Consider the following 27,078-nt stretch of genomic DNA (forward strand, 5'->3'; position numbering starts at 1 on the left):
ATTTTGAACCCTTAAAAGAGCTTTTAGTCCATTTAAAATGCGTGCGTATATTAGCTATAGTTAAATTCTTTTAATGCTCTCAGTTTTTACTTCTGGTGAATGCACTCTGCTACCCTTGTTTTACAACCTCCTAGTCCCTTGTTAACTTTGCTCCTTTTATATTGTTTTACACACAGATGCTTGCAACACTTGCTTCAAGATTTCTTGGGCTACTAGTAAAAACATGCTTAAGTACATAATAGGTGCACAAGTGCCATTCAAGATGCATGTATTATGGATAATGGGCTGTTGTCAGATTCCTCCTCCTATTTTCACCTGCTCACATGCTGCATGCTAGTTAGCATGGTTCGGAATGTACTGGTTGCAGGGAAGGAGATTCTAGATTCAAGGACAGCTTTATAAAACCCATATTATACCCTTTATGAAAACTCAGGACCAAAGAAACACACCTCAATAAACAGAGACGCACAGAGACTGTAAGAAAATACCTTTCGCAAGATCCTCATGTGTTTTACATTAGGTTCACTGTACGAGCACAAAGCCTGGCACAGCTGGAAATACGAGGATCACTGAATACTGAATTTTCCCAATATATCAGTTATAGAAACACCTGTGCTAAGAATTTCCAAATAAATCCACTGACAATTCAGTGCTCAATAACCCTTGCAGTATCTCATTCATTTAAAACTATGAGACTGTGAGTATGTCTACACTGCAATTAGACACCTGCAGCTGGCCCATGCCAGATGACCCGGGCTCGTGAGGCTCAGGCTGAGAGGCTGCTTAACTGCAGTGTAGACATTCTGGCTCGGACTGCAGTCCAACTTCTGGGACCTTCCCACCTTGCAGTGTAGACACACCCTATGAATCTTATGGTGTCAATGTTGAAGTGGTGGCACATGGGGCTGGTGGGGGAAGCATTGAGAACACTGATTCTATGACAGTGCTGGGCAACCTGCAGCCCACGGGCCGCATGCGGCCCACCAGGGTAATCTGATTGCGGGCCGCAAGACATTTTGCTGACGTTGACCATCCACAAGCATAGCCCCCCGCAGCTCTCAGTGGCTGCAGTTCGCCGTTCCCGGCCAATGGGATTACCCTGATGGGCCACATGTGGGTTTCCCACCACTGTTCTATTACCTCAGGCTGTTCTTTTTCACACCCTTTGCAGTGCACACCTTTGCTTCCTCACTTAGCAATATGTATATTTCCTTGTTTCTGTCTTCAGCACATTTATAAAGGGGCAGCTCAATCAAGGCCATATTCATTAGCAAAGTAAATGGTGGGGAAAGTTATGTATCGATAAGTCTGGCTTCAGTCCTTAGCTGCACCAAACTTATCACTGCTACAGCTGTGGAGGGTGGCTTTCCACTCTTCTGATCCTGGGCCAGCCTGGGGCTGAAAAGGCCCCCAGAATAATTTAGAGCAGCCTATAGCTGTGACAATTGAAGGTTTGGCCCCCAATATGCCTTCTATGCAGAAGTGTGTGTGGGAGGCTGACTATCCCAGCTTTGCACAACTTGAGGATACCCTTGCATGGGGGGAATCCTTGGCTGCCCTTTTCTGGCTTTCCAGCTGCTTTGCACTGTCTCAGTAGCAGAACAGAGGGAAAGGATTCAGCCCTCAGTGCGGGCCTGATTCACCACTGGTTTACTCCAGCTTTACACTGGTGTAACTCCATTGATTGTGCTGTCAGACAACTGATGTAAAGCAGTTCTGAATCAGCCGACACTGACATGCTAACTTTGTGTTCGGTGGAGTCACACTGGTATACAACTGGAGTAATACAGAGATGGATCAGGCCCCACAATGATGAGTAGGTGTAATCTACAGGATGTGGTGTGGCAGAAGAGTGAGTTTATAGCCAGAAAAGTAACCAATGCGATGATGTAAGAAGGTGAAAAGACAAAGTCTGGGTCCTGCTTAATCTTACACCCCGTTTGTTGCTTTTCTTGCTACAACACCACCTCCTCCTCCTCCATCAGCATGCAAGCTACAGCAACTTACCCCGGCCTACCAATGTCAATTACACCAACTTTTGTGCACCTCTTAATTTATGAGGTCTCCAGGTAAATAGTGGCTACTTGGACATGTACTTGGAGGTTTCTGAACTAATTCAGCTAAATCTTGTCTATTAAATCCCCCAAAGTGTTTTTCCAGTGTAATAGAAAGGTCCCCAGTGTTAAATACTGTTTATCTGCTAATCTCATTACTAATATAGGTATTGTACTGGGAGAGGGGGAAAAAAGCATTAATGTTGAAATTGTTAAAGAATGTGGGCCTGATTCTCCACTGCCTTGCACCTTTTACAGTGTGTAAAATGAGAATAAAAAGTTCTACCAAATCACGACAGTAGCATTTACTCCACTTCTACGGAACTATAAATGTCTTCACCAGGTTCAAGTGTAGAGAATTAGGCCCTGTGGGATCTTTGTTTTCAAGGAATTACCCAGAAGAGCTAGAATCACATTTGTAAAGATGAGTGTGTCTGCAGAAAGGAGCAGATGAAAACCATTACAGTTAGTTTTCTTATCAGACCTTAGTCTCTTTACAGGAATGGATGGCTATATTACTTGACTTGTAGTGTATTTGTGACACTCCATCCAGTATCTGCTTCTCTCCAGCATGTGTAATTCTGTCAAGTGGAATAGCAGAAGCTGGTAATATGCACCAGCTGATACTTTTCAAATGGAGTTTGGAAGAAACCATGGCTCTGACTCTCCACTACCTGACCAGTCCATTAGTGATTTGCATCTGTGCAAAGCTGGTATAAAAGGCTACTGGTCAGAAAGATGGTGTTTTACATTCATTTTGCAAATGACTACACAGGGGACGATCAGGTCCCATATATTTTATGCACATCATCAAAAAATTAATTAAGGGCGGCTTTTCTCCTCTCTGGTCTGTCTCTAGTTTCATCACCATTCACTACTCGATGCTCTGTTTGTGGCATCAGTTTATTATCCTGGAAACCAGGGCATTTCTTTAGACCACAAACAAGTTACAAGTATTTGCTTTGTCACATTATAAGGCTAAGAAGGGCCTCACATACCGGCTAACGGATATCCCCATCCCTACAGTCCTTTCATGACTTTTATCTGGGTCAAGAACACAGCATAGCTCCACAGATGTCTTTGGGTATGTCTACACTGCAGCTGGGAGATGTGATTCCCAGCATGGCACTAGCTCACTTTGAGCTAGCACGCTAAAAATAGCAGTGTGGACATTGTAGCCCTGGTGGAAACCCAGGCTAGCCACCCGAGTTCAAGTCTGCCGACCCCCTGGGTTGGAGCTTAGGCAGGTCGCCCAAGCCACCACCTGTGCCGCTATGTTCACACTGCTATTTTTAGCAGCACACTAGCTCAAGTGGACTAGCGCAAGTCTGTCTACCGATGCTGGGAATCACATCTCCCAGCTGCAGCGTAGAGTCTAGACATACCCAATGGAGCCACACCAGTTTACACCAGCAGCCTGGCCCCTTAAATATCAGCTTGCATTATCAAGACATCTTCTTCTAGCTTAGGGACCAATCCAGTGGGTTCCTTTGTCATGGCTGTGGCAGGTCATCAGCCAACAGGAGAGTAATGGTAAAGCATAATGTATCTGACAACATTTACCTTTATGTCTTATGTTCATGCTAACTTCAAACCTTTAGAAATCTGAGGCCAGATACCGGGCATTAAGTCTCAAATGCACCCTTCAGAAGGCATAATTTGCCATGAAGCTAATTGCTGGGCCTCTGTCATTCAGTTTTTGGACACCTATGACTCTTAGATTGTTTTGCTTCATGTGACATAAGATTCCCCATATTATGTGTGGGGAAAAGCCATGTGATACCAAGAATATGATTAATAGCTCTGGAGTTAATATTTAACAGAAAACAGTATTAACTCAATCTCCTTTACACTATCAGGTCAAATATTTAAAATTGGCTGTCAGCTCAAATGTCTTCTTTAAATGACACCAAGCTGAACGAGACACTGCGATTCTAGCTACAAAACAGTGTTAAAATGACAAACAACAAAAAGCCCTGCAGCTGTTCAGAATCTATCAGCACTATTAGCATGAAGGGGACTATTTTTTAATTTAATACAGCAGTCTCAAATGTCAATAAGCAGGCTGCTTTAGGGCTGCTTTGTGGTGGTGAGATAACACTCTGCACTGCAGACTCTCAGCTTATTACAATGAAAAATTAAAAACTGCATTTGCTCCACTCTGAGACGTACCAATAACAAATTACCACAATGAGATCACGGTTTATAAAAGAGCAAATAACAAACAGGATGCCTGATCCTGCAAAGACTTGTGCATGGGAGTAATTTTACTCACTTGAGTAATCCCAAACCTTTGCAAAGATCAGGTTCTTACTGTGCAAAGGAATGATAAATATATTTGATTTATCATTGTTAATTATTTTAAAATACTTGCTTTTATATAATGCACTAGATTGGTCTACTGATGATCTTGGACAGTCCATAATTTGAAATATTAAAATATGAAAATGTTCAAAGTTCTAAATTAATCTGATAAGCAGCTTAACTGTGCTAATTGTTTTTAAATGGCTTGGTGATATCACCTTAGGCTGCTGGACTTGTGTCATTATGTCATCTCATTTAATGTGAAGCTCTGAGAACCATGTGTTGGCAGCAGCACTGGCTATAATAAATCAAAGCTACCTCCAATTCTTGCTCAGAAAGACTAGCATTTATGACATCATATCAAGTCACTAGGCTTAAGACAATGGCCCTCTGTGTGGGTTTGAATGTGGGAGAAATATTTCAGTGAGTGTTGCAAGCCTGGGTTTAACTGAAACGTTTTTCTGAGAAGGTAAAAAGTTAATATATCAAGCCTTGAAGAAAAATAATAAATCAGGCACATTTACGAGAGGGTTCCTAAAAGCTTTTAAAATGTACATATATGTACACACATATATAGACAATTCTAACAAGTCTGTTTGCTTTTACATTTTAGCAATCCAGATGGGTTTTTTAAAAACCCTTTTATTTTTTGTCATTATTAACACAAATGAACAGAGAAAATATAATCATTTCAGTTATACAGATGTTTATCCTTATTAACTGTAACCTAATCAAGTCACATTTCCACACATGTATTAACAATCCAGACATTTATTGTCCTATATTTATTTTGCCCTTGGTTTGATAGAGCATATCAAACAAAATATCCACCGTTCAAGGTGCAGAATATGATATATTCATCTGGAACCTATCTACAAATTTTGGATACTGTATTAAAAATAGCTACATCATTTTTTCATCACTTACACACACAAAATTCCTTGGGAATAAATGTCTCACCACTAGTGACAATTTAGGCTGGGATTTTCAAAGGAGCATAAAAGAGTTTAGGACGAAATTCTCCTGCAGGTCAAATTGGCAGAGATATTAGGGTAGATTTTTTTTTTCCTTTTTCTGCAGTATGGGGCATGGGACGTTTGCTGGTTTGAACAAGAGTAAATGGTGGCTTCTATGTAACTTGAGGTCTTTATATCAATAATTGAGGACTTCAGTAACTCAGCCAGAGGTTATGGACATATTACAGTAGTGGATAGGTGAGGTTCTGTGGCCTGCAATGTGCAGAAGGTCAGACTAGATAATCATGATGGTACCCTCTGGCCTTAAAGTCTGTGATTGAGATGGGCAGCTAAATGCTATATGTGCCTTTGAAAAGCTCTCTCATCAAGTAGTCTTGATCCAAACAGAACAACCCTCTTACAGAGAACCAGACATCCCTCCAGAAGATACCACACTTGTCATCTCATCTGCTACTGATCTAGAAGTCTCTTAATTCTCACTAATTTAGAAATGGTTATTAATTTGGCCCCACTTTTACTTACCTTTTAAGCATATTTTTGTTACTTCAATACACCCAGGATTTCACCCCAAATTTTGATTTTTAAGCAAAAGTCAGTGCTGGTGAGAATTGACAAATTGTCCACCCTAAAGATTGAAGTCTCCTGCTTTACTACATAACAGCTGCAGAGAGAATGCAAACTACCTCACAATACTCTGTCAGGGTGTCTCAGCCCTCTCATGGAGGGACTAACAGTTCTAGTGATTAAGACGATAGCTCAGTCTACAGGCCCATTCAGTCTTGGACTCTCTGCTGAGATTCTCAACAAAGGTGTGTTTTGAGATGGTGCTTTTTGTGTGTGATGTGGACATGTTCCACTAGGAACTGTATTAATCAATTCATTCCTAATGGTCACCAAACAACTATCAGATTGTAACATCTTGGTGCAAAACTGAACCAGTGCCACAGAAATGAAAGGCACCTGAGCAATCTAGAACCTTTAAGTCGTTTATGAGCAAAGCAGCACCAATACGTAGTCAACCAATCTGTGCTCTTTTAAGAATTGTAGGGATTATGTAAACTGTGGCTTCTTTTTTGCCACTGCTTAGCTGACAACTGGCATAGTGTTGTTAACAAGGGAGAACCCAAAGACATCCCATTAAAAATTCTTCTCTCAGCCAACAGCTATTCACTAAGGAAAGAGGAATGAAAATGCAGAAGCATTCTAGGAACTGAGGGAAGGGAGGGGGGAAAGGAAGAAATCTTTGAAAAAACACATAGGTCATTTAATCTATTTTTATTTTTTCATTTTGAAAAAGATACGTTTTCTGAAGGACTAAGGCTAGGTTTTAAAAACCAACAAAACAAAAAACAGATTGAGTCACCATGGGGGCACAGCACTCATGTGGCAATGTGGCCCATGTACTAAATCCATTTTCCCCTACTGCATTTGTCCTCCCCTGTTTGTAAACACCAGGGCCTAGATGACTACGGCGGTGGTAGTGGTGGGATGGGAATGACAATGCTTTATTATTTATTGGGGCCACAGAGTATGTCTTGAGTAACTTCAGTCATTGACCCAGAGTCCCTGGGATGGCTGAGCTGAGCTTGGAGAAAGACTAGAGGAGGGAGAGGGAAGGGGGAGGGAATGTGAAATAAACCTAGTTTTAAACCATGTTTATTCACCCCTGACTGGGCCAGGCTCTGGCATAAATTACTCTCAGGTATTCAGGGATCACCAGAGCACCCAAACAAGGCCCTCCCCTCTCCTCCCCTCCCCTGCTGTACCCTCTATGTCAGAGGCATGTTGGGGTAGGAGCTACTAGAGCACCTCTATGATGGAGGGATAGAGAAAGGTTGTGTTTTTGCCAGCTTTATGGCTTCTTTACACCATAAGAACAATTTAAAGCAGACTAAACACAGACTAGGATCTGGCCCGCTGGGTCTTCTATGGAGTGATGGGATTAAACCGTCTGAAACAGTACAAAGCCCCGGCGCCCAATTCTCATCTCAGGTATTATTGTGATGGCCACTAATAGAGGAACCTGAAGAGATCTGTCTTGCTTCCACCAGTGTGAATCAGGAATTGTTAATTTACAGGATTCATTTGATTGCTGCCCCCATTTAGGGGAAAGAAATCAGATACCTTTAAAGCTGATTGGTTGCTTTCCCTACTTATGAGTAGCAGTGCTAGAAACATAGGAACATAGGGCTGGAAGGGACCTCAAAAGGTCATCAAAGTCAGCCCCCTGTGCAGAGGAAAGGACCAAGTAAACCTAAGCCATCCCTGACACGTGTCTGTCGAACTTGTTCTTAAAAACTTCCAGTGACAGAGATTCCACAACCTCCCTTGGAAGCCTATTCCAGTGCTTAACTATACTTATAATTAGAAGGATTTTCCTCATATCTAACCTAAATCTCCCTTCCTGCAGATTAAGCCCATTACTTTTGTGCTACCTTAGTGGACATAGAGAATAATTGCTCACAGTCCTCTTTATAACAACCTTTAACATATTTGAAGACTGTAATCGGGTCCCCCCATCCATCTTTTCTCAAAACTAAACATGCCGAGGCTTTTTTTTTTTTTTTAAACCTTTTATCATTTTTGTTGCTCTCCTTTGGACTTTCTCCAATTTCTCCACATCTTTTTTAAAGTGTAACACCTAGAATCGGACACAGTACTCTAACTAAGGCCTCACCAGTACCAAGTAGAGTGGCACAAGTACCTCTCGTGTCATACAGATGACATTCCTGTTAATACACCCCAGAGTGATATTAGCCTTTTTCACAGCTGCATCACATTGTTGATTCAGATTCAGTTTGTGATCCATGATAACACTCAGATCTTTTTCAGCAGTACTGCGACCAAGCCAGTTATTCCCCATTTTGTAGTTGTGCATTTGATTTTTCCTCCTTAAAGTGCTGTACTTTGCACTTGTCTTTACTGAATTTCATCTTGTTAATTTCAAAGCAATTCTCCAATTAGTCAGCATGATTGTCCTGAACATTTCTACAGGTGTGTTTTTAAGGGCTCTGATGTGTGTGTATGTATCGGCATAGTATCCAAATAGACTGAAATCCTGTACCTAGATCATGTCTATAATCTCATTTTGCGTATATTCTCAGACAGCACCATTATCTGATTAGAAAGTACTTTCAGGTAATTCAATTACTAAATGCTTTTCAACTGCTGTTAAACTATTAGGTTGTTCAACACATTCAAATGAAGACAAGATACTACATATTGTAGAGACATGTGCACTCTGTTAAACTGGAGGGATAGCCCAGGGACATCTGATTTGTGTGCTTGTTAAAAATGAAGAGAGAGTATGTATTACATTTCTTTGAATACAGGGGGGAAAAGAGAGTTCTAAGAAACATGATTAATGTCTTATGATAGAAAATAAATCATGCAACTTTGACAAGAGTAAATCAAGTCAAAATATGGTTTTAAAAAACATGTGAAACAAGTTAGAGCTTTCTTTCTATTTTTTTTTTAAACGAAACTTTACTGTTGTCAGATCTTTATGGTCTCCAAATACTTTGCCTTTGCCTGTATGATCCAGTTGCAATCCAAAATAATGTGACTTGAGCACTTGGGATGTTGTTTGAAAGTTCTGAGTTGGAACTAGATGTCTGGTGGGAATAGATTAATTTTAGGTCTGAAATGGGACTTGTTTCATCAAGATTTCTTGCAATCATCTCTTATAGCAAATGTTCCTTTTTGCTGCTTGGAGGAAAGAAGATTTAGCCTACCTAGAAAAGAAAAGCAACACCAATGTCTTTCTTTTAAGGTATTCCTACTGATGTGAAGGTTTGCTCTCCAGTTTCACAGCCTATATGCCAACTTCATTGGTGTTTTCACTGCATAATATTTAGTTGCATGCACTGATGACTAAAGGGAAGTTTGACTATGCACATAAATGTAACACTGGTAAAAGTGACCGGTTTTCATGACACGTCAGTTTGTCAATACATATAAATACTAGGGCTGTCAAAAGATTAACAATTAATTGTGATTAATCACGAGATTAAAAACATAATTGCAATTAATGGCAGTTTTAGTCACTGTTAAACAATAATGGAATACCATTTATTTAAATATTTTTGAATGTTTTCTACATTTTCAAATATATTGATTTCAATTACAACAGAATACAAAGTGCTCACTTTACATTATTTTTTATTACAAATATTTGCACTGTATAAAGATAAACAAAAGAAATAGTATTTTTAATTCACCTGATACAAGTACTGTAGTGCAATCTCTTTATTGTGAATGTGCAGCTTACAAATGTAGAATTTTTTTTACATTACTGCACTCAAAAATAAAACAATGGTCCACTCAGTCCTGCTTCTTGTTTAGCGAATTGTGTTTGCATGGCACTGTTGTAGCCAGCATTGCAAGGTATTTACGTGTCAGATATGCTAAACATTTGTACACCCCTTCATGCTTCAATCACCATTCCAGAGGACATGGTTCCATGCTGATGACAAGTTCTGGTTGATAATGATCCAAAGCAGCACGGACTGACATACGTTCATTTTCATCATCTAAATCAGATGCCACCAGCAGAAGATTGATTTTCTTTTTTGATTGTTCAGGTTCTGTAGTTTCTGCATCGAAGTGTTGCTCTTTTAAGATTTCTGAAAGCATGCTCCACAACTCGTCCCTCTCAGATTTTGGAAGGCATTTCAGATTCTTAAACCTTGGGTCGACTGCTGTAGCTATCTTTAGAAATCTCTCATTGATACCTTCTTTGCATTTTGTCAAATCTGCAATGAAAGTGTTCTTAAATCGAATAACATATGCTGGGTCGTCATCTGAGACTGCCATAACACGAAATATATGGCAGATTGTGGGTAAAACCACAGAGCAAGAGACATACAATTCTCCCCCAAGGAGTTCAGTAAAAATTTAATGAATGTATTATTTTTTTAACAAGTGTCATCACCTGGAATGGTGGCCAAAGCATGAAAGGGCATACGAACGTTTAGCACAGTGGTGAACAACCTGCGGCCCGCATGCAGCCCATCAGGGTAATCTGATTGCAGTTCGTGAGACATTTTGCTGATGTTAAGTGTCTGCAGGCATAACCCCCCGCAGCTCCCAGTGGCCGCGATTCGCTGTTCCCAGCCAATGGGAGCTGCAGGAAGCAGCGGCCAGATGCTAGTTCCCATTGGCTGGGAACGGTGAACCGTGGCCACTGGGAACTCGGGGGGCCATGCCTGCGGACGGTCAACGTCAGCAAAATGTCTCGCGGCCTGCAATCAGATTACCCTGATAGCCCGCATGTGGGCCGCGGGCCACAGGTTTCCCACCACTGGTTTAACATATCTGGCATGTAAATACCTTGCAAACCGGTGACAAAAGTGCCATACAAATGCCTGGCCTGTTCTCACTTTCAGGTGACATTGTAAATAAGAAGCGGGCAGCATTATCTCTGTAAATGTAAACAAATTTGTTTGTTTTAGCGATTGGCTGAACAAGAAATAGGACTGAATGGACTTGTAGGCTCTAAAGTTTTACATTGGGTTTTTTTGAGTGCAGTTATATAACAAAAAAAATCTACATTTGTAAATTGCACTTTCACAATAAAGAGATTGACTACAGTACTTATATGAGGTGAATTGAAAAATACTATTTCTTTTGTTTATCTTTTTTACAGTGCAAATATTTGTAATAAAAATAATATAAAGTGAGCACGGTGCACTTTGTATTCTGTGCTGTAATTGAAATCAATATATTTGAAAATGTAGAAAAACATCCAAAATATTTATAATAAACTTAAATTGGTATTTTATTATTGATTACCAGTGCGATTAAAACAGCAATTAATCGCGATTAATTTTTAAAATCGAGTTAATTTGTTTTGAGTTAATCACTTGAGTTAACTGCGATTAATTGACAGCCCTAATAAATACACAGATGTGGGATTCAGGCACCCTCGTTCTGCAATATGGTAAAATATTACATCAAGAGATTTAAAATTACTCTTGCATCCCTCTCTCTGTCTGCTTTCCCTCCAGGGAGTTGTGAATATTAAAATGTAAATTGTGGGCAGAGTGCCCAAAGAGGCATTAATGTGGGAATAGCCATAATTTATGCATCCTATTGTATATAGGCAGAATTGTACAGCCAGTGTGGGATGTAATCTTCAAGGGGGTTGTTGGTTTAAAGGAATATTTATTGATGGAAGTTGTACATTGAGATTAGAATCACAATCAAACATGCATATTTTTCATCATGTAAACACAGGAATTATTGTTAACTAGTTCATAAGATTCACTTTCTATGCTATAAATATTTATATGCCCTGGGATTTCTGTAAGCCCCTCTCTTATTTAGGTTTTCTCTTCCTTTCTCTCTCTCCAGAGTCTGGTGGCTCTAGACAGACTAACACTCAGAGTGTGCTGTAAATTGCTTTAATGAAGGTTTCTTTGGCCAATCAATGGCTACATTCTAATATACCACCAATACTTTTACTCCTACTCTACCATCAGCACCAAGCAGGCTAATCTGGCTTTACCCCAGCATGTCATTTTTCATCCCTCTTTACAGCATGTTTTGATCTTGGCTATTCTGAGCCGTTTTAGCTCTTACTCAGCCTTCTCCTTCAGAGACTTAGACAGTCCTTCTCCACAGCCTACAAAATACATTTTCTTGTGTATAGTTTATCTGATGCAATCACCAGGACAGCATTCCCTTCAGCATCAACTACAGGGCTAGATTAATTATGCTGATCAGCCACTCCAGGAGAACAAAACCAAATGGTTATGTTATCTAGCCCTTACAATTTGAAACCTCATCTCCTTTATGGAAGTTTTACTTTTTGGCTTTTAAACCAGTTGGAAGAGCCTAATGGTCCAAACCTGATTACACTTACATCTTGAGTATTCACATTGGCGTCACCTGTGTAAGGGTGGCAGATGATAGCCCTTAAAATGCTAAAGTTTAGGGGAGAGCTCAGGAAGCTTCAGTGATAAGGACCACAGGCCAGATTCTGCCATCCTGACTCAGGCTGAACAGTACCTTGAAGTCAGTCGGACTATTTGCTAAGTGAGATACTGCTCAGTGAGAGTTAAGGTGCCAGAATATAGCCCTGAATTCTCAGAATTACCTTTTACACGTGACCAGTAGCACCAAGATGGAGTTTACAGGTCAACTGTAACTCTGGAGTTCAGTGTAGGAAATGAACACCCTTAACCTCAACAGAGAGGTCTCATCATGACATGTTCCTCTGTGATCTTTGCGGGAGGCCATTCAGATCAAGATGGAATGCTGCATACTGAGACCAGTGGGGTCCATAGTCCAAATCTCTTTATTAAAAGCCAGGATGAGCGCAATCGGCAAATGAGGTGAGGCTATTTGACTCCTGGCCAGTGGCTAATGGGATTCTCATTTGGGTGAAGTATGGAAGCCCTTGCACTAGAGCTAAATATACATTGGAGGGGCAGACGGTGGGGAGGACTCCAACAGCATAATATTGGAGAAAAAAGGCTCAAAAGTGAGATTCCACTTCTCCTGCTGCTCTAGAACACACTCAGCTGCTGGAATGTAACAAAAGATTTGATGGCCCAGTTATGATGAATTTATCCACTGTTTAAGTGGAAACAGGAGTCTGACAAAGCCTTGCCTGCTTTTTGTTGTACTGTTAAATGTCAAAAGTAACTTTCAGCCACATAGCAGCCAAAATGAAATAAATTGTAACAGCACATTGTGTAGAAATGAGCAACCATGATTCATATTTTCACCTTAAAAAAAAAAAAGTAAAGAAAAATTCCCTCCAAGCCATTCCACCTTCCTTGTTATTCTGCCCTGATTAGTGCAGACTTTACTGCACACCCTTCAGGAATCTTGCTGCCTATAAAAAGAAGATGGGGGAGAATGCTTGTCAATGCTGACAATATCATTTCTAATATATTTGAGAGTTTGGGCCTAATTCACAGTTATACTAAGCTCCCCTTTGCACAGCTTTGGCAGCAAAAAGTTGATTTACAGTGGACATAAATACAATTTACAACCACCTTCAGGCACATTTACACTGTTGTTTCTTTGGTTTTCTGAGTTGGCCCTGAACTAACTAAAAGTGACTTTCTATGGGGCTGAATTGTGTGGTAGCATAAGCAGCTGTGAGGGTTACTTTCTCTTTCTGCTTTGGTTTATCTGGGTTTAGCTGCCTGTCTGTCATGAGCGCTGGCTGTGTCAGTCAGCAGCTTTCCGAATGGCCTCTGCAAGCCAGGGTCTACAACTCTGCTAGTCTGTCGATCACACACATACAGCCCACGTCACTTTCACCTGTCTTATCTTGCAAATTCATTGAAGAACAGCTCCTCTTTCTAACCTTATGTTACCTGACCTGGTGCATTTTATGACCTTTTTACAACCCCACGACAGGATTTGGCCCAGGTTCCCCATGTAATCCTATGATCAGTTTGCAGACATAGCAAGGATGCATATTTTGCCAACCTCAGATATGAAAGTTCACCAGAAGTTCCAAGTTGAAATGTGTCAGGTGGCTATCAATAAAAGCTGCTTTCTATGTCACATTAAAGCTCACTGCTTTACATCTTCATTTTACTGTTTTCAGCTAATATGACTAATGTAGCATGTTAACTTAGAAAGTGAACTGCTGGCGGAAGAGGTGAGACGAAATGGAGGTGTGACTGCTAAATGTAATCACTAGAAAACTGCTGATTGTACTCCTCGGCAGCATAGTCAGGAGATAATTTTAGAACTAAGGCAGGAAGCTGAGTAGGATGCTGAAAAAAATGTGCAGTGGGCACAGATCACCATTTTCATAAACACACTAAGAACTTTCATCACTTTCATACTGCAAAGCTATGAAACGTTAATAAGATATATCTAGTAACTAAGCACCAGGTTTTCAGAAGAGCGTAGCATTCAAACCTAGCGTTAGATTTTCAAAAGAACTTAGCTCTTATTTAGGCCCCTAAATAAGTGGCCAGATTTTCAAAAGAGGTCAGCACACTGGGTGCTTGTTTAGGTGCTGAAATAGAAGCTGAGGTCTTTTGAAAATTGGCCCACATATGGTGAAGCAAACGTCTCCAAATGTAACCAATATATTAAGCTTTTAAATGAAGATCACGCAGCTTATCACCTGCATTTAACTAAATAATAAAAGTGGTAGGGATAACATTTATAAAGTAATTTATTATTTTAAAATAATTCATTAGAGTTAAAAGCATGAGTGAAACAGAGAACAGGAAATATTTTACCAACAACAATGTACAAAATAATATTTTTGGTGTCATTGTAACAGGTACACCAACTTTTTCAACTTCCTATTAACTTCACCCATGGAACACAAAAATTTTCCTAAAAAACAAACAATGTTTTTTAAATGGGGAAAATTACACTGAATACACAAAATCTTTGCTATTTGCTTAAAATCGTGTGAAAAAACAGTCTCTTCCCTTTCTTTAATGTGATCAAGAGTGGTATTTCCTGTCTCAGACTATGTGATTAGACTTTCAAAATGGTAGCTTTTTGTTTGATTGATCCAGTTTTCTTTATTATGTTTAACAAACCTTAAAACATCTTTTAGTGCTTTAAGATCAACCTATGATCTCAGCTGCACTGGTATAATTTCACTGAAGACAACAGATTTACTTTACACGAGTTTACACTCGTGTATCTGAGGGCATGTCTACACTGCCCCACAGCTTGGACTCCTGAGGTGTGAATAGCAGTGCCACCAAAGTACTGCACCTTAACCCCCTTGTGTGGACACTGTGGGTGTGAACTAAAAGGTTCCTATTTCGCACTAATATAGTCCTATTTGAAGAGGACTACATTAATGCAAACTAGGAACCTTTTAGTTCACACCTGCAGCATCCACACGGAGGAGTTCCAGCACAGCTTTTTGGTGTGCACTGCTCTTTGCACCCTCACAGTCTGAACTGTGGGGCAATGTAGACATGCCCTGGGAGCAGAATTTGGCCTCTATTTTCAGATCTAATTTACAGAGGCAGTTTGGAAGTCCTAGCATTCCCCCATCATAACAACCTTTCCTGGACAAATAAACTCATTGATTGTTTTCCCTGCTTTGTAAAATAACATGTACATGGCAAAATGTAATGGAAGAGAGAACTTTTGGATGAACTAAAGCAGTATGTGACATCAGCACTCTGCAGACAGCACAGATATCTTAGATGGCACTAAGCCCCTCTTTGTGAGAGACAAAATCCTAAAAAGATCTCCTTGATTTTTAATGTACCTGTTCAAAAGAAATCTGAATAAGCAGACACCTAACTCTAATAGTTAATGAATTTCTTAAAATCTTCTCAACGTTTTCCAAAATTCCACGCAACAGGACAACTTTAAACATCTACATCTGAGACAGGGAACTAGGACTAGAATTTAGGTGTCTAACCTGTTTAAAAATCTGGACCCTAGTCTTATCTAGACCTTCTTAAGAGTAGCACACACATGCTGTATGGAATCTCAAATGGATTTTTAACAGTAGCATACATTTTAAGTGCTTTCCTTCTCCTATAACATCCTTCAGATTAGATACACCTCTACCCCGATATAACGTGACCCGATATAACACGAATTCGAATATAACGCGGTAAAGCAGCGCTATGGTGGGGCGGGGCTGTGTGCTCTGGCGGATCAAAGCAAGTTCGATATAACGCAGTTTCACCCATAACGCGGTAAGATTTTTTGGCTCCCAAGGACAGCGTTATATCGGGGTAGAGGTGTAATTCCCCAAACCCTACTGATTATGCCCACTAATATTCCTATTAACATACATAAATGATTAAACTAATCATATAACAAACTCTCATAAACAAAAACATATCCAATCTTACACAAAATAAAAAATATTTAGCACACATACTAATGGTGTTTCTAGATGAAAATACAATACAAATGCAGAGTTGGCTAATGCTTTTTCACAAGTAACATTACATTCTATACTAATAAAGCCTACGGAGCAAATATTGAAAAAAGGCTACTATGAAGGCTGCCTTTAAAGGGTGGACTGTTGAAGGGTAATTTCATCTTGATTTGCAGAGATTAACGGTCTACACCATTTAACAGTGTGGGGGAATTGGGATATTTTCTGGTATTTGGCCATGAAAAAATGAGCTGTGCGGACTCACCTACGTTAAGAAAATTGCTTATATTCTGTGTGACAGATATGTCCAGTGTATAATGTCAAAAGTTTAAAGCCTGTAGGCTTCAGGGTAAAGCTGATATACAGTAGCTCAGGCCTGAATAATACTGCAGCAATATTTACAAAAAAAGCCAATAGCCAAAAATCAACATCTGAGTAATTTACGTATGATAATAGGAAAGTGAGAGCTGGGATTAGTTACTTTCAGCAGCGGTGGACCCAAGAGACAAAATTCAGAACCAGAACTGGATTTTGAATCCCCCAAGGTTTGAGTCTGTCCGAGCCAGAGTTTTCATACAGACTCACCTCTTTTCAAAAACACAGCTCCACTTCTCTTCCCTCCTCACCTTTGTAAAGCCTCTATTTTATGTACAAGGTTTCCCTTTATGGGATATAGTTTTGTGATGAAGAAACTCATGATCCCGCAAGTAAGCTCCTGTCCTACAAATTGTTTCCATTTATATAGAAAGGAGAATATCCTGCCATGTCTCCACAGCCCAGGAAGTCCTTGACTCCAGGGAAAGCAGAGAGTTCTGCTGTAGAGAGTGCTCTGCACTTTCAGCATGCCATAAAGTTGTACTCTCTGGATGGGGCCATTCACAGGGCTTGTGACTGAGTGAATCCATCACTACCTGGATCCATTGGCTGTTTGCCTCTGTAAAATGGGGAGAAACGCAGGGAATACTTTGGCTCTAAGACTATGGTAGCAGCTGGAGTGACCCTATGGCGTGTGAGCGTGTGTCAGTTCCTTCCCTCTAACCCCACAGAAAGTACCAGCACAAGGCTAGTACCCGGCTGGTACCATATTGTACCTTGCTCTGGGAATGTTTAGCTGAGATGTAAAGTGTAACATGTATCATGTAATTTGTAAAGGATCCTTTGGTTTTCTATAATATCTTGGCAAACTACAAGAAGCTTGTGAATTAAATTAGATAAACCAGTGCAGTTTAAAAAAAGCCTGCATTAAATATAGCATATTTGGAGATAACTGAGTTTGGTGCTAAACTATTAGTCTAATTTTTGCATGTATATACATACATAAGAATAATCAAGATGTCTCATCCTTACCAGTAAAGGACATGATGCAAACAACTACAAGCATCACCAAATACAAAAATTATACTCTTTGAATAATTACAGGTGATTACAAAAATATATTTGTCCTTACTACTTCTGTAGGCATAAGGGAGTTCATAAACAAATCAGCATGTTTCTTAAAATTATTTATATATCAGATTTTTTACTCTCTTACACTGGGTCTACACCTGTCAATCACGGCTGCACTGGTTTGAAGTCCTTGGAGTTACATGGGCATAAAACCAGTATCAGAGTGGCGAATCAGGCCCACAGTGTTTCAAAAAATGACATTGTCGTAAGGGCTCAACATAATAAAGTAGGAAATCATTCTCCAATGCCTGTTTCTTGGGAAGTTATTTATACCAGTGGAAAGAGATTGTAAAGTGCTACCAAATCCGAATGGTAGTGTTTTATACCCACTTTGCACTCATGTACATGACTGCATAGGGTGCAGGGCAATGGAGAATCAGGGCCAGGTAGATGAAAAACAAAGGAATATTGTTTGAAAGAAGGTGTGATAGTGCAACTAGCAGTCAGCAACGGACTTGAGATTTAAATATCTATGGAAGTTATATGGCTAGGTAAGCACTAGCTCTGGCCATCACAACAGATGTTTGTTGCTGAAGGCATCATGTAAGAGAATGATAACTCTTCTGTTTGTCATCTAGAAGAGTTACACAATCTTCGACTATACATAGACATACACACTGCAGGGAAGATTGGCATAATTAGGCTAATTCAACAAAACCTGAGGCAACCATCTCAGTAGAGTCCTTCTATTACATTTAAGGAGTAATCTGCTGCTGTCAAATTCCCTGTTACTTTATGATGCTTTATTCTGAATTAAAGTCATGATAAAAGTCAGGACTGGCCTCAAACTAGAGTTGCGTGAAATTCAACATTTGTATCTGATGGAGTTTCATCTAGAATGTTTGCAGGGTTGTTTTTTCCAAGCCATATCATGCAACTCACATTTTACTTTGTGTAAAATTCCTACAAAATGGCTATGTGAAAAGTATGAATTTAAGCATGTTTTCCTTGCCAACCCATTTCCCTCAACAATTAGATCACTTTCACTTTAAATAAACCTTCCTATCTCACCAAAAAAGGGCTCTCTGAAATTGATCCATTTTAAAGTTTATAACTAAATGTAAATAAACAGGAGTAAATTTACCTTTTTTATGATGAATATTGCGCACACCTCTCTCTTGAATGCACCTAGTATTGGTAGGTTACCATCACTTCACAGCATTTGGCAACATGAGGTTCCAAAACAGCACAGATTACCACACTTGTGAAAATCCCCATACCCCAAACCTTTCATATACATAAAGGATTTTATAAGACACCTTCCAATTTCCCTTCCCATTATGCTTTTCAGCAATGCTCCAGAGTAGGATTCAGCTGGAAATCAATCTTCTGATTTGAATGTTAAGAAAGTCGGGGGACAGAAGGCACTTCAAGAAAATAGCCACACAATCCAATTTCTCTCACGGGAGATCCTGGAATAGTTCCTAAGTGGTACACTCAATACCCTCTTGCATGCAGACTTTGCAAGAGCCAACCGGAAAAGATGAGTGCAATGGGCCTTGTTTTTCTCAAGGGAAAGAAAAATGCTTCTTGAGCCAAGCTGCTCAATAGTGAGTTAGCAATGCCTGCTCCCTCTTACTCCATTGTATGGCCTGTTCTACAGAGGGTCACTGACAGGTCCTTCTGGCCCACCAACTTGACAGACAGCAAAAGGACGCCAGGGACTTCACTTCATCTCTGACCTGGGGCCAGGCACCTGTCCTACAAATAGCATTAACTACTCCACAACCCAATCCTAGGCTAGAACTGGCCTCTCAACTCCATATTCAAGGAGCGTGTGTGTTCAGCACTCACAGTGGCTTGTAAGTAACACTGGGAGGGATTCTCACCTCACTTTGGGCAGGTCTTCAGTACAGGGGGTGGTCGATTTAAGATACGCAAATTCAGCTACGCGAATAGCGTAGCTGAATTCGACGTATCGGAGCCGACTTACCCCGCTGTGAGGACGCGGCAAAATCGACCTCCGCGGCTCCCAGTCGACGGCGCTTACTCCCACCTCCGCTGGTGGAGTAAGAGCGTCGATTCGGGGATCGATTGTCGCGTCCCGACGAGACGCGATAATTCGATCCCCGGGAGATCGATTTCTACCCGCCGATTCAGGCGGGTAGTGTAGACCTAGCCTTTGAGACTCAATTTCCAATCCCAGAAAGGCAGGCAGGTGAAGGATGGGTGGCAGGACAAATCCCATGCCAGCTCCAGGTCAGAGCACAGCACAGTTCGTGGGGTGAGTTCGGAAGCATTGTTCGAATGATATGCTCTCTGGGGTTGGGAAGTTGTCTCTCAAGGAAGCCTGAGAGACAGCTCAGCAATCTTATTTTTTAGTCTTTCTGCTGCCCATGGGCACAGAGGACCTTCTTTCTCCTCATATGCCACATGAGGAGATCTTCTATGTATTGAGCATATATAGGCACAGGCACAATCCAGGGTCCCCCTGTGGCCACAGGCTTCGCAGACAACGAATAATGCTTGTTGTGATTTTGTTCCAACAAGAGAGAGCTCAGAAGTCTCTACCACCAAAAAGGAAACACTTTATTTGGAAGGTGTCTTCCTCAGACAGCAAATTAAGAGACAGCCCAATGGGGCAGCTCACATTTTTTATTTTATAGCAATAATTACAGCCCTGAATTGCTCGAGTGAGCTACAGAATTATTATCAGTTACATTCTATCTTTTTAGCAAATATTCATATCTCTAGTTTCCACTACCTGAGGTTAGAAATATATTGTTACCATTAGCAGGAAGATAGGTGAATAGCTGGTACTGGCTTCTCTTTCGCTTTCCGTTGCAGACATAGAAATTGACCTGAACAGGACTGGTAATTCTCTGATTGCGGAAAGGTGGTATCTCCACCACCAATGAATTCTACAGAAACAAACATTAGACAGTCAGTACATATCTAAGACAGTAGCTCTGCACAATAATACGGGTACATCAACTATGGGAATGTCTCTGCTGAATTCCCAAAGAGAAATATAGTCACTGCATACCAACTGGTAAGCTAGCCTTGGTGGGACTGAAGGTTGTGCCTGCAGCAGGTTTTTTGGGTCCTTTCTGGCTAACACTTCCTGCAGCTCGGCCTAGATATGGGTTTCTTCAGCAATGAGTTTGATTATTGGGGTCAGAAGTGTGAAGGAAGGATAACCAAAGATGTACCACATGTAACATGTTTGTAGATGTTACTTGCCAGGGATTTATACTTTTAGAGGAGTAGTTTCCAGAATGATGAGATCAGAGTTGGGCATTACTGGATGACATTTGTTAATAATGTTTGAGCTGCTCTGATGCCCAGTACGGGTACTATAGAAAGAACAGAAGCTTTAAATGGTGTGATTAGCGCTTACTCTTGGTATCACAAAAAGATTTTCCTTTTTAATATTTCCATGTTCCACAATGAAATATTTTTTATTTAACATATTTCTCCAGCCATGTCAGTTTGGGGGTTGATCTTGTCAGCTCTTCTCACCCCGGAAAGGTTAGGCCTGATCAATGCATGGGTGGGAAATCTCAAAAGGACACCAAGTGCTACATGAAGTGGTGCTGGTGATCCCTTAGACAGCTCTCTTCCCTGAATTACTAGTGGAACAATGTTCCAACAGGGTGCTAAGAACAAACTTAGCTGCTGACGGCATCAGCTTTTAGACCCAAAAGTAAAACTGTGGCTCTATTTTTGATCACCAAAAGACCCCAAGGACTTTTTTGAATGAGTAAGAGTGACTGATAGTGATTAGTATCCTGGCTGGTTTCAGATTCTTTAAACAGTTTGCCTACATTTCCCCTGTAGTTTCCATTGGATAAATTATTCTTCCCTTCTCCTAATAAACTGTTGTGTAGGATTGCTGGACTGGAATAGAGGCCGTGCTTCCCACCTATAAATAGCTGCATTTCAGTGATGGTTTCAGTGATCCAGTCTGTAAAGATGTATGCTTCTCAAACTGTGAAGCTGGTCTCCTAAGGAGCTTCCAAATCTTTCTGGAGAAGGCACAAGGAAGCCAGAGAAAGTGTTGTGTCTGGTGGGTTTTTTTGTTTTTTGGCAAAAGCAGAACCCAGAACTGAATTTCTTTCTTTGCTGAGCTCAAAGTGGAATTGAGCCAGCAAAAAGAAAAAAAGTCACAGGCTGGCCCCATCCAGATATTGAAAATACACATTCCAAATGCATTTATTTTCAGAACGGATTTCATTGAAGGCCTTTTGTCCCCACTCCCATTAAAAGAAAGGTTTCCAAGAAGGAAGCTCTGTCAGGGTTGGGAATGAGTGCCAAAGTCTTGGAAAGCCCACTCTAGAAGAAGAGTGCTAGAGAAATGAAATATATTTTTAATTGCGATGTTACAATATTTAAGGCATACTTACTGGTTTGCACATTTCTTTGTCGGTTTTGGCTTCCATTTCCCACACATGGTGACCATCTAAAAGACAAAAGAAGAAGAAAAATAAATCTAGTTCTGTGCTTTGTTTTCTCCCCTTCAGCCTGAGCCTACAGCTTTTGACACGTTATGAAAATTCTGTGGGGGTGGAGGAAGAAGGAAAATAGCTCTGTTGATGGGTTGCCCAAACTTTGCCCAACCAAGAAGGCACATAAGTAACTTGCCTGGAGCATGGGGTCCCATTTAGTTTGTTTAAAAGGGAGGGAGCATGGTCCAGTGGACAGGTTACTAGGATGGGAGTAAAGAGATTGGGATTAAAATCCACCACTAATATGAGTAACTCACTTCACTGCTCAGTTTCCACATATGTAAAATGGGAATATTGATGCTTGCCTCCCTTTGGAAAGTGTTTTGAAATGTATGAATGATAAATACTATCAGAGCCAAAAGTTAGGATTAAAAAGTTAGGATAAACAGTGTAATGAAGGGTATCAAATTATAGCTGTCCTCATCTTCAATAGGTCCCAGCATGCAATATTCTATTTTGATATGAGCAGCCTGACACAAGCTGTTCAAGTTTCTGCTGCTTAGATCAAGCGGGAATATTGCTGGGAAGTGTAGTGTCTGTGTGTGACACCTCCACATTAAAGATCGATGTACACCAGTGAAGGATCTGCTCCTAGTATATCTGTGGGCCACATTGTTGAATTTTGGGGCTTCATCTGGCTTGCAGGCTGTGCTTTGGCCAGTCCTGTTCTATTAGTTCAATGTGTCCACCTGAGATTAATTTTAAACCATGAGTTTTAGGTTTTCTGGTGATTTCTTTTGGGAAATATTTTTTTTTTTCCAAAAATTCACTGATACAGGAACAAGTGGTCAGTGAGGAGATTTTTTTCTTCAGTGCTTCAAAACTCAACAGCAGAGAAATGAGAAAAATAATACAAAATGTAAGGTTTCCATTCCCTGAACCTAGAAAAGGAAAAATATGTACAAATGGCCACAAACAGATCGCTGTCTAAGTTCAGCAGCAGGGACACTTGTGGTTTAATGCGCATGAGATGTCATTGGAGTGAATGGGAAAATTAAACTTGATGTCATATCTTTTGTATATTTATTGCAGCATTGGGACATGCAAATGCAAATATTAGTTATTTTGAACTTCACCACACAGCTGTTCGCATGTTTTAAAAAACAGCCTCTCTGGAAGGTACCAGTGAATGCACTTTTTCTTCTCTCTTCTCTTTCATGCCAAGGATGGAGGTGATACATTTAAAACTGTCTGATTTATTACAAATGTCTGTAAATAATATTTTTGTGTACAGCACTCCCACTGTGAAAGGAATGCTGTAGTGGAACTGGCTTTTGGTGATTGTTTTTATGTCTAAAATTATTTCTTTTTAACATAAAGAGACACACGGTGTGAACGCTACACACTTTGAGCACAGCTAATTTGGAATGTTTTCTATCAGAACTAATCAGCATATATGCCTTAGTTTCTTCCTCCATTTTAAATCATGCCACCAAATAAAAATTAACAAGAAAAAGAATCTCTGCAGTAGGTATTGCAATAGTAGGGAGAAAGAAGAGAAGAATTAGCTATACCAGCACTCAAATCTTTCTAGCAGTGTCTTTTAGGACTGCCAGGATTAAACAGACCTCGCAGGAGTACTGGGGATAACTTCAGAATTAATCCACCAGATGCTTTTTCTAAATTGACAATAAAAAAACCTGACCACAATCCGTCAAACTGCGACCCGTCTTTTCTCCGTGAAAAAAAAAAAAGTTAAACTGAAGTCGAAATTAACATGATTCTGAAAGTATCAGAATTTTGCCAGCACTACAAACGATTCAGAGTTACAGTGTGCTTAGGAACCTCTGCTTTAGTAGTGTTTTTACCTAAAGAAGTGCAGTCTAGTAGTGAGCATGTGTTAAATTTGCCTTTGTAAGTGGATTACCAAGTTTCAGGTTTTTTTGTTATGTTTAATTTCCACCTTGCAAGATGAATGACTTGATTCAGGATTCTGTTTTTATTTCTTGCCAATATTTTTGTAAAATTCAAAATGGCTCCTTCTACAGCTAATCTTTCAATTATCTCATCCAGTGCTGCCATTATGTGCTTATGAAATTTTTATGATGACAAAGAGTGAGTTTTTTCAGAAACATTTTAAATGATATAATCTAAACTGTTATATATAAAATAATCCCGAGCTGTGTTTATTCTTTGGCTATTATCTAGAAGCTAATAAGAGCACTAGCTTTTGCTCCAATAAGAAATTCTCTTGAGAATGTCCAGACCTTTGCTGTTTAAGGGGGCGGGGGAACAGACGACTCATTAAGAGTTAGTGACATTTCATTTAACCAAAACATAAGGAGGAGAAGTTGTTATGAAGCAGAGACAAAAAAAGTAGACAATTCTTCATGTTACGTCTGGTGAACTGAGAAGGAAATCTCAACGCCCACGGACTGGGATCAACTCCAGGAGGGAAACCTTAGACCACTACGTCAACTTCTCACAGTAAACATGTTTTGCAGGTTTATACAGTTCAGCTGAAATTAAAAAAAAGAAAGAAAGAAAAAAGGAAAGAAAAAAAAAGATGGGAATGGAACAATTTGTGGGGGCTTGAAACATTAGCCTATCTCAGGGAAAAGTATTTTTCTTCCAGTGCCACATATGCCCAGTATCCTACCAAGTATGCAGGACACCGTCTCTTGTCAGAATGTGCCTGAGGAGTGAGGACCGATAAACCACAAAAGTTTCCATTGTAAGTCTGCCACATCTGCATCAGCCTGGCTGACTCACAGCCCAAGGCAACTCCCTGCTTGGCCAAGGGCCAACAAAAGTACACCAGAGCAATTTATACCTTTCCAAAATGCAAATAATTCAAATTACAGACATAACACAAAGCTGAAGCAGACACATTTCAGGCATTCCCGTTAAAGTTTACTCTCTGGAATTACTGTACCCAAATGGGCAGTTGTTATACAAAAAGAGAGAGAGTCTTTTCCAAGCAACTTATTTTATTTATTTATTTACGTTTACAAAGTATTTTTAAAATCTGCTCTCCAAATCAAATGCCTCGTTTCAGAGTGTTTGTTAACATTTTGTTATGGTATATTGAAAGGATAGACGTATGGGAAATCTCTCTCCAAAGCTCACATTTTGCTTCTCTTTTGGATCAAGAGAATGCCTCAGAGTTTTAATTTTTTTGCACGGGGAAGGGAGGCATGCCACAGAGAACACAGAGCAAAGCCCACTGACGTTACTGGAGATTAAATCTTGGCCCCACTCTGGGAGTCTTCAATGAGCTTTGGATCAGGCCTAGTGTGAGGAACCAGCTACACAAATAACAAAAGTTCTATGCAAGCAGGAAACCGTTTGGCTCTTTCTACTCAGGATGGATCTTAGAGTCTGGAAGGGCAATATTAGTGCTGTTTGTCATCATTTACAGCTGGTGATCAGTGTAATTGTCACCTGAAGACACAGGGATTTGTTGGGAAGTCTGACATTTAAAGACTGATAACTGTGATGTGCCGTTATTGATAGCATTTTCTGTTCTGAGTGCGCTTCATCCAGCTCCGCTTTATCACTCTTTTTCAGTCTGTGGTAAGCACCTGGAGTTACTAGTGATGAAAACACGGTACACCTACTTCATTAGTATGGGTTTTTTTGAACTTTTCAATATATAAACACCCATTTAAAATGGAATGGCTCAACAGTGAATGGTTCTTTGTAGTTCACTCCTATCAACTGCTCACTGCAGAGTTAAAGGAAACTGTGCAGATGTCCAGAAGTAAAAATATTCTAAATCATTAGGGAATTCCCTGCAGCATGAGTCACAGAAACGGCTTCCCCACCACACCCAACTAGAAGATTTCCACATAAAAAGGCATTGTAGGCCTGTTTTAACACAGCAGAAGCGCTAAAAGAAGTTGAGTAAACCTCACAGTATCAGTTACTTAGATATATTGTGGTTTGTTAGGCTTCAGTATTTTTCTTCATATGGCCGTAACTTAGAGTCAAAGAGCTATAAAGGCTTCCCAAAGAATTGTTCTGCTGTCTTCTAATCCTTATTGGTGTATGTCAGAAATTATCTTTATATATCTCTAGGACTGTGTTTACTTTCTACACATCAGAAAATTGCTGTTGAATAGCTAGAGGTTTAAGAGATCACAAGAATCAAACCAGCAGTTTAGCTGGAAGATTACATTAACATGAAGATTTTATAGGCACACAAAAATTAAGAGGAGGAACAGCAAGATCAAAGAATATGCATTACCAAAACAAAAAAGAACTAGAAACCAGAAAGCCTATGACATCTGTGTCTGGTGATCACTCCTTTGCCTCCATGAAATGGACATAACAGAAGACGTTGTAGACACTTATATTGTCTTGCTTTACTTGAATAGGTTAAAAATATTCCAGCTTCCCCAATAAGCATGCACTCACTCAAAGACATAGAAAAGAACAGATATTATCTAGGATTTAATTGCCTATACTTTGCCTCCTTCCAGTCTGCAGTTAAGCCGAGCTTGGCTGCAATGGTGAATTGGGCCTGTAGTTTTTACACGGATATATTTTTCAACCAAAGGTTTGGAACTACTTTCTCCTAAAGGAGCCCATTGTTTGCTTAATTGTTGTGAGTTTGCTGTCAATACTGATTTCCTGAACAGCTCAGTTCACCTTATAATATAGGAGATCCACAGCAAACTGTGCAATACTGGGGTCCAAACGGAGACATTGTTTGAGCAGAATATGGCATGACCATATGTTCTGATTTTTGGGTGCCCTACAGACATAGCCTACCCTACCCTTATTCAAGTTAATGTGTATTTCACTGCCATCCAAATCCTTCCGCATTACAGGAGTCACAAGTTTTAGATTTATCTTCTAATCATTCATTCCTTGTTCATGTTATCGCTTGACATGGAGATGATTGATTTGCAGTTATATCCTGAGGGAAGGGTAGGTTTCTATGCTAGAGGAGAGAGTGGATATTAAGTTGGAGTCCTCTCATTCAGACCTGCAATCAACCAGCCTTGTGTTTAGATACCATCAGTTCTCACAAGCTAAGCAGGCTGGGTCAGGTGTGT

General features: G+C 40.1%; 1 protein-coding gene across 2 annotated transcripts in view; it reads right to left on the reverse strand.

Moving 5' to 3' along the window:
- NFATC1 (nuclear factor of activated T cells 1) overlaps positions 1-27,078 on the reverse strand; it is a 147,347-nt gene that overhangs the window by 38,884 nt on the left and 81,385 nt on the right. For both annotated transcript variants that reach the window (XM_024206820.2, XM_024206821.2), the window contains exons 7-8: positions 21,974-22,029; positions 20,356-20,488 (exon numbers count right to left, since the gene is read on the reverse strand). In XM_024206820.2, coding sequence (XP_024062588.2) covers positions 20,356-20,488; positions 21,974-22,029 — 189 coding nt within the window. The remainder of the gene's footprint in view (positions 1-20,355; positions 20,489-21,973; positions 22,030-27,078) is intronic.

The sequence above is a fragment of the Terrapene carolina genome, unplaced genomic scaffold (genome assembly GCF_002925995.2).
Source record: "Terrapene carolina triunguis isolate 2854851 unplaced genomic scaffold, T_m_triunguis-2.0 Scaffold58, whole genome shotgun sequence".
Taxonomy (NCBI): domain Eukaryota; kingdom Metazoa; phylum Chordata; order Testudines; family Emydidae; genus Terrapene; species Terrapene triunguis.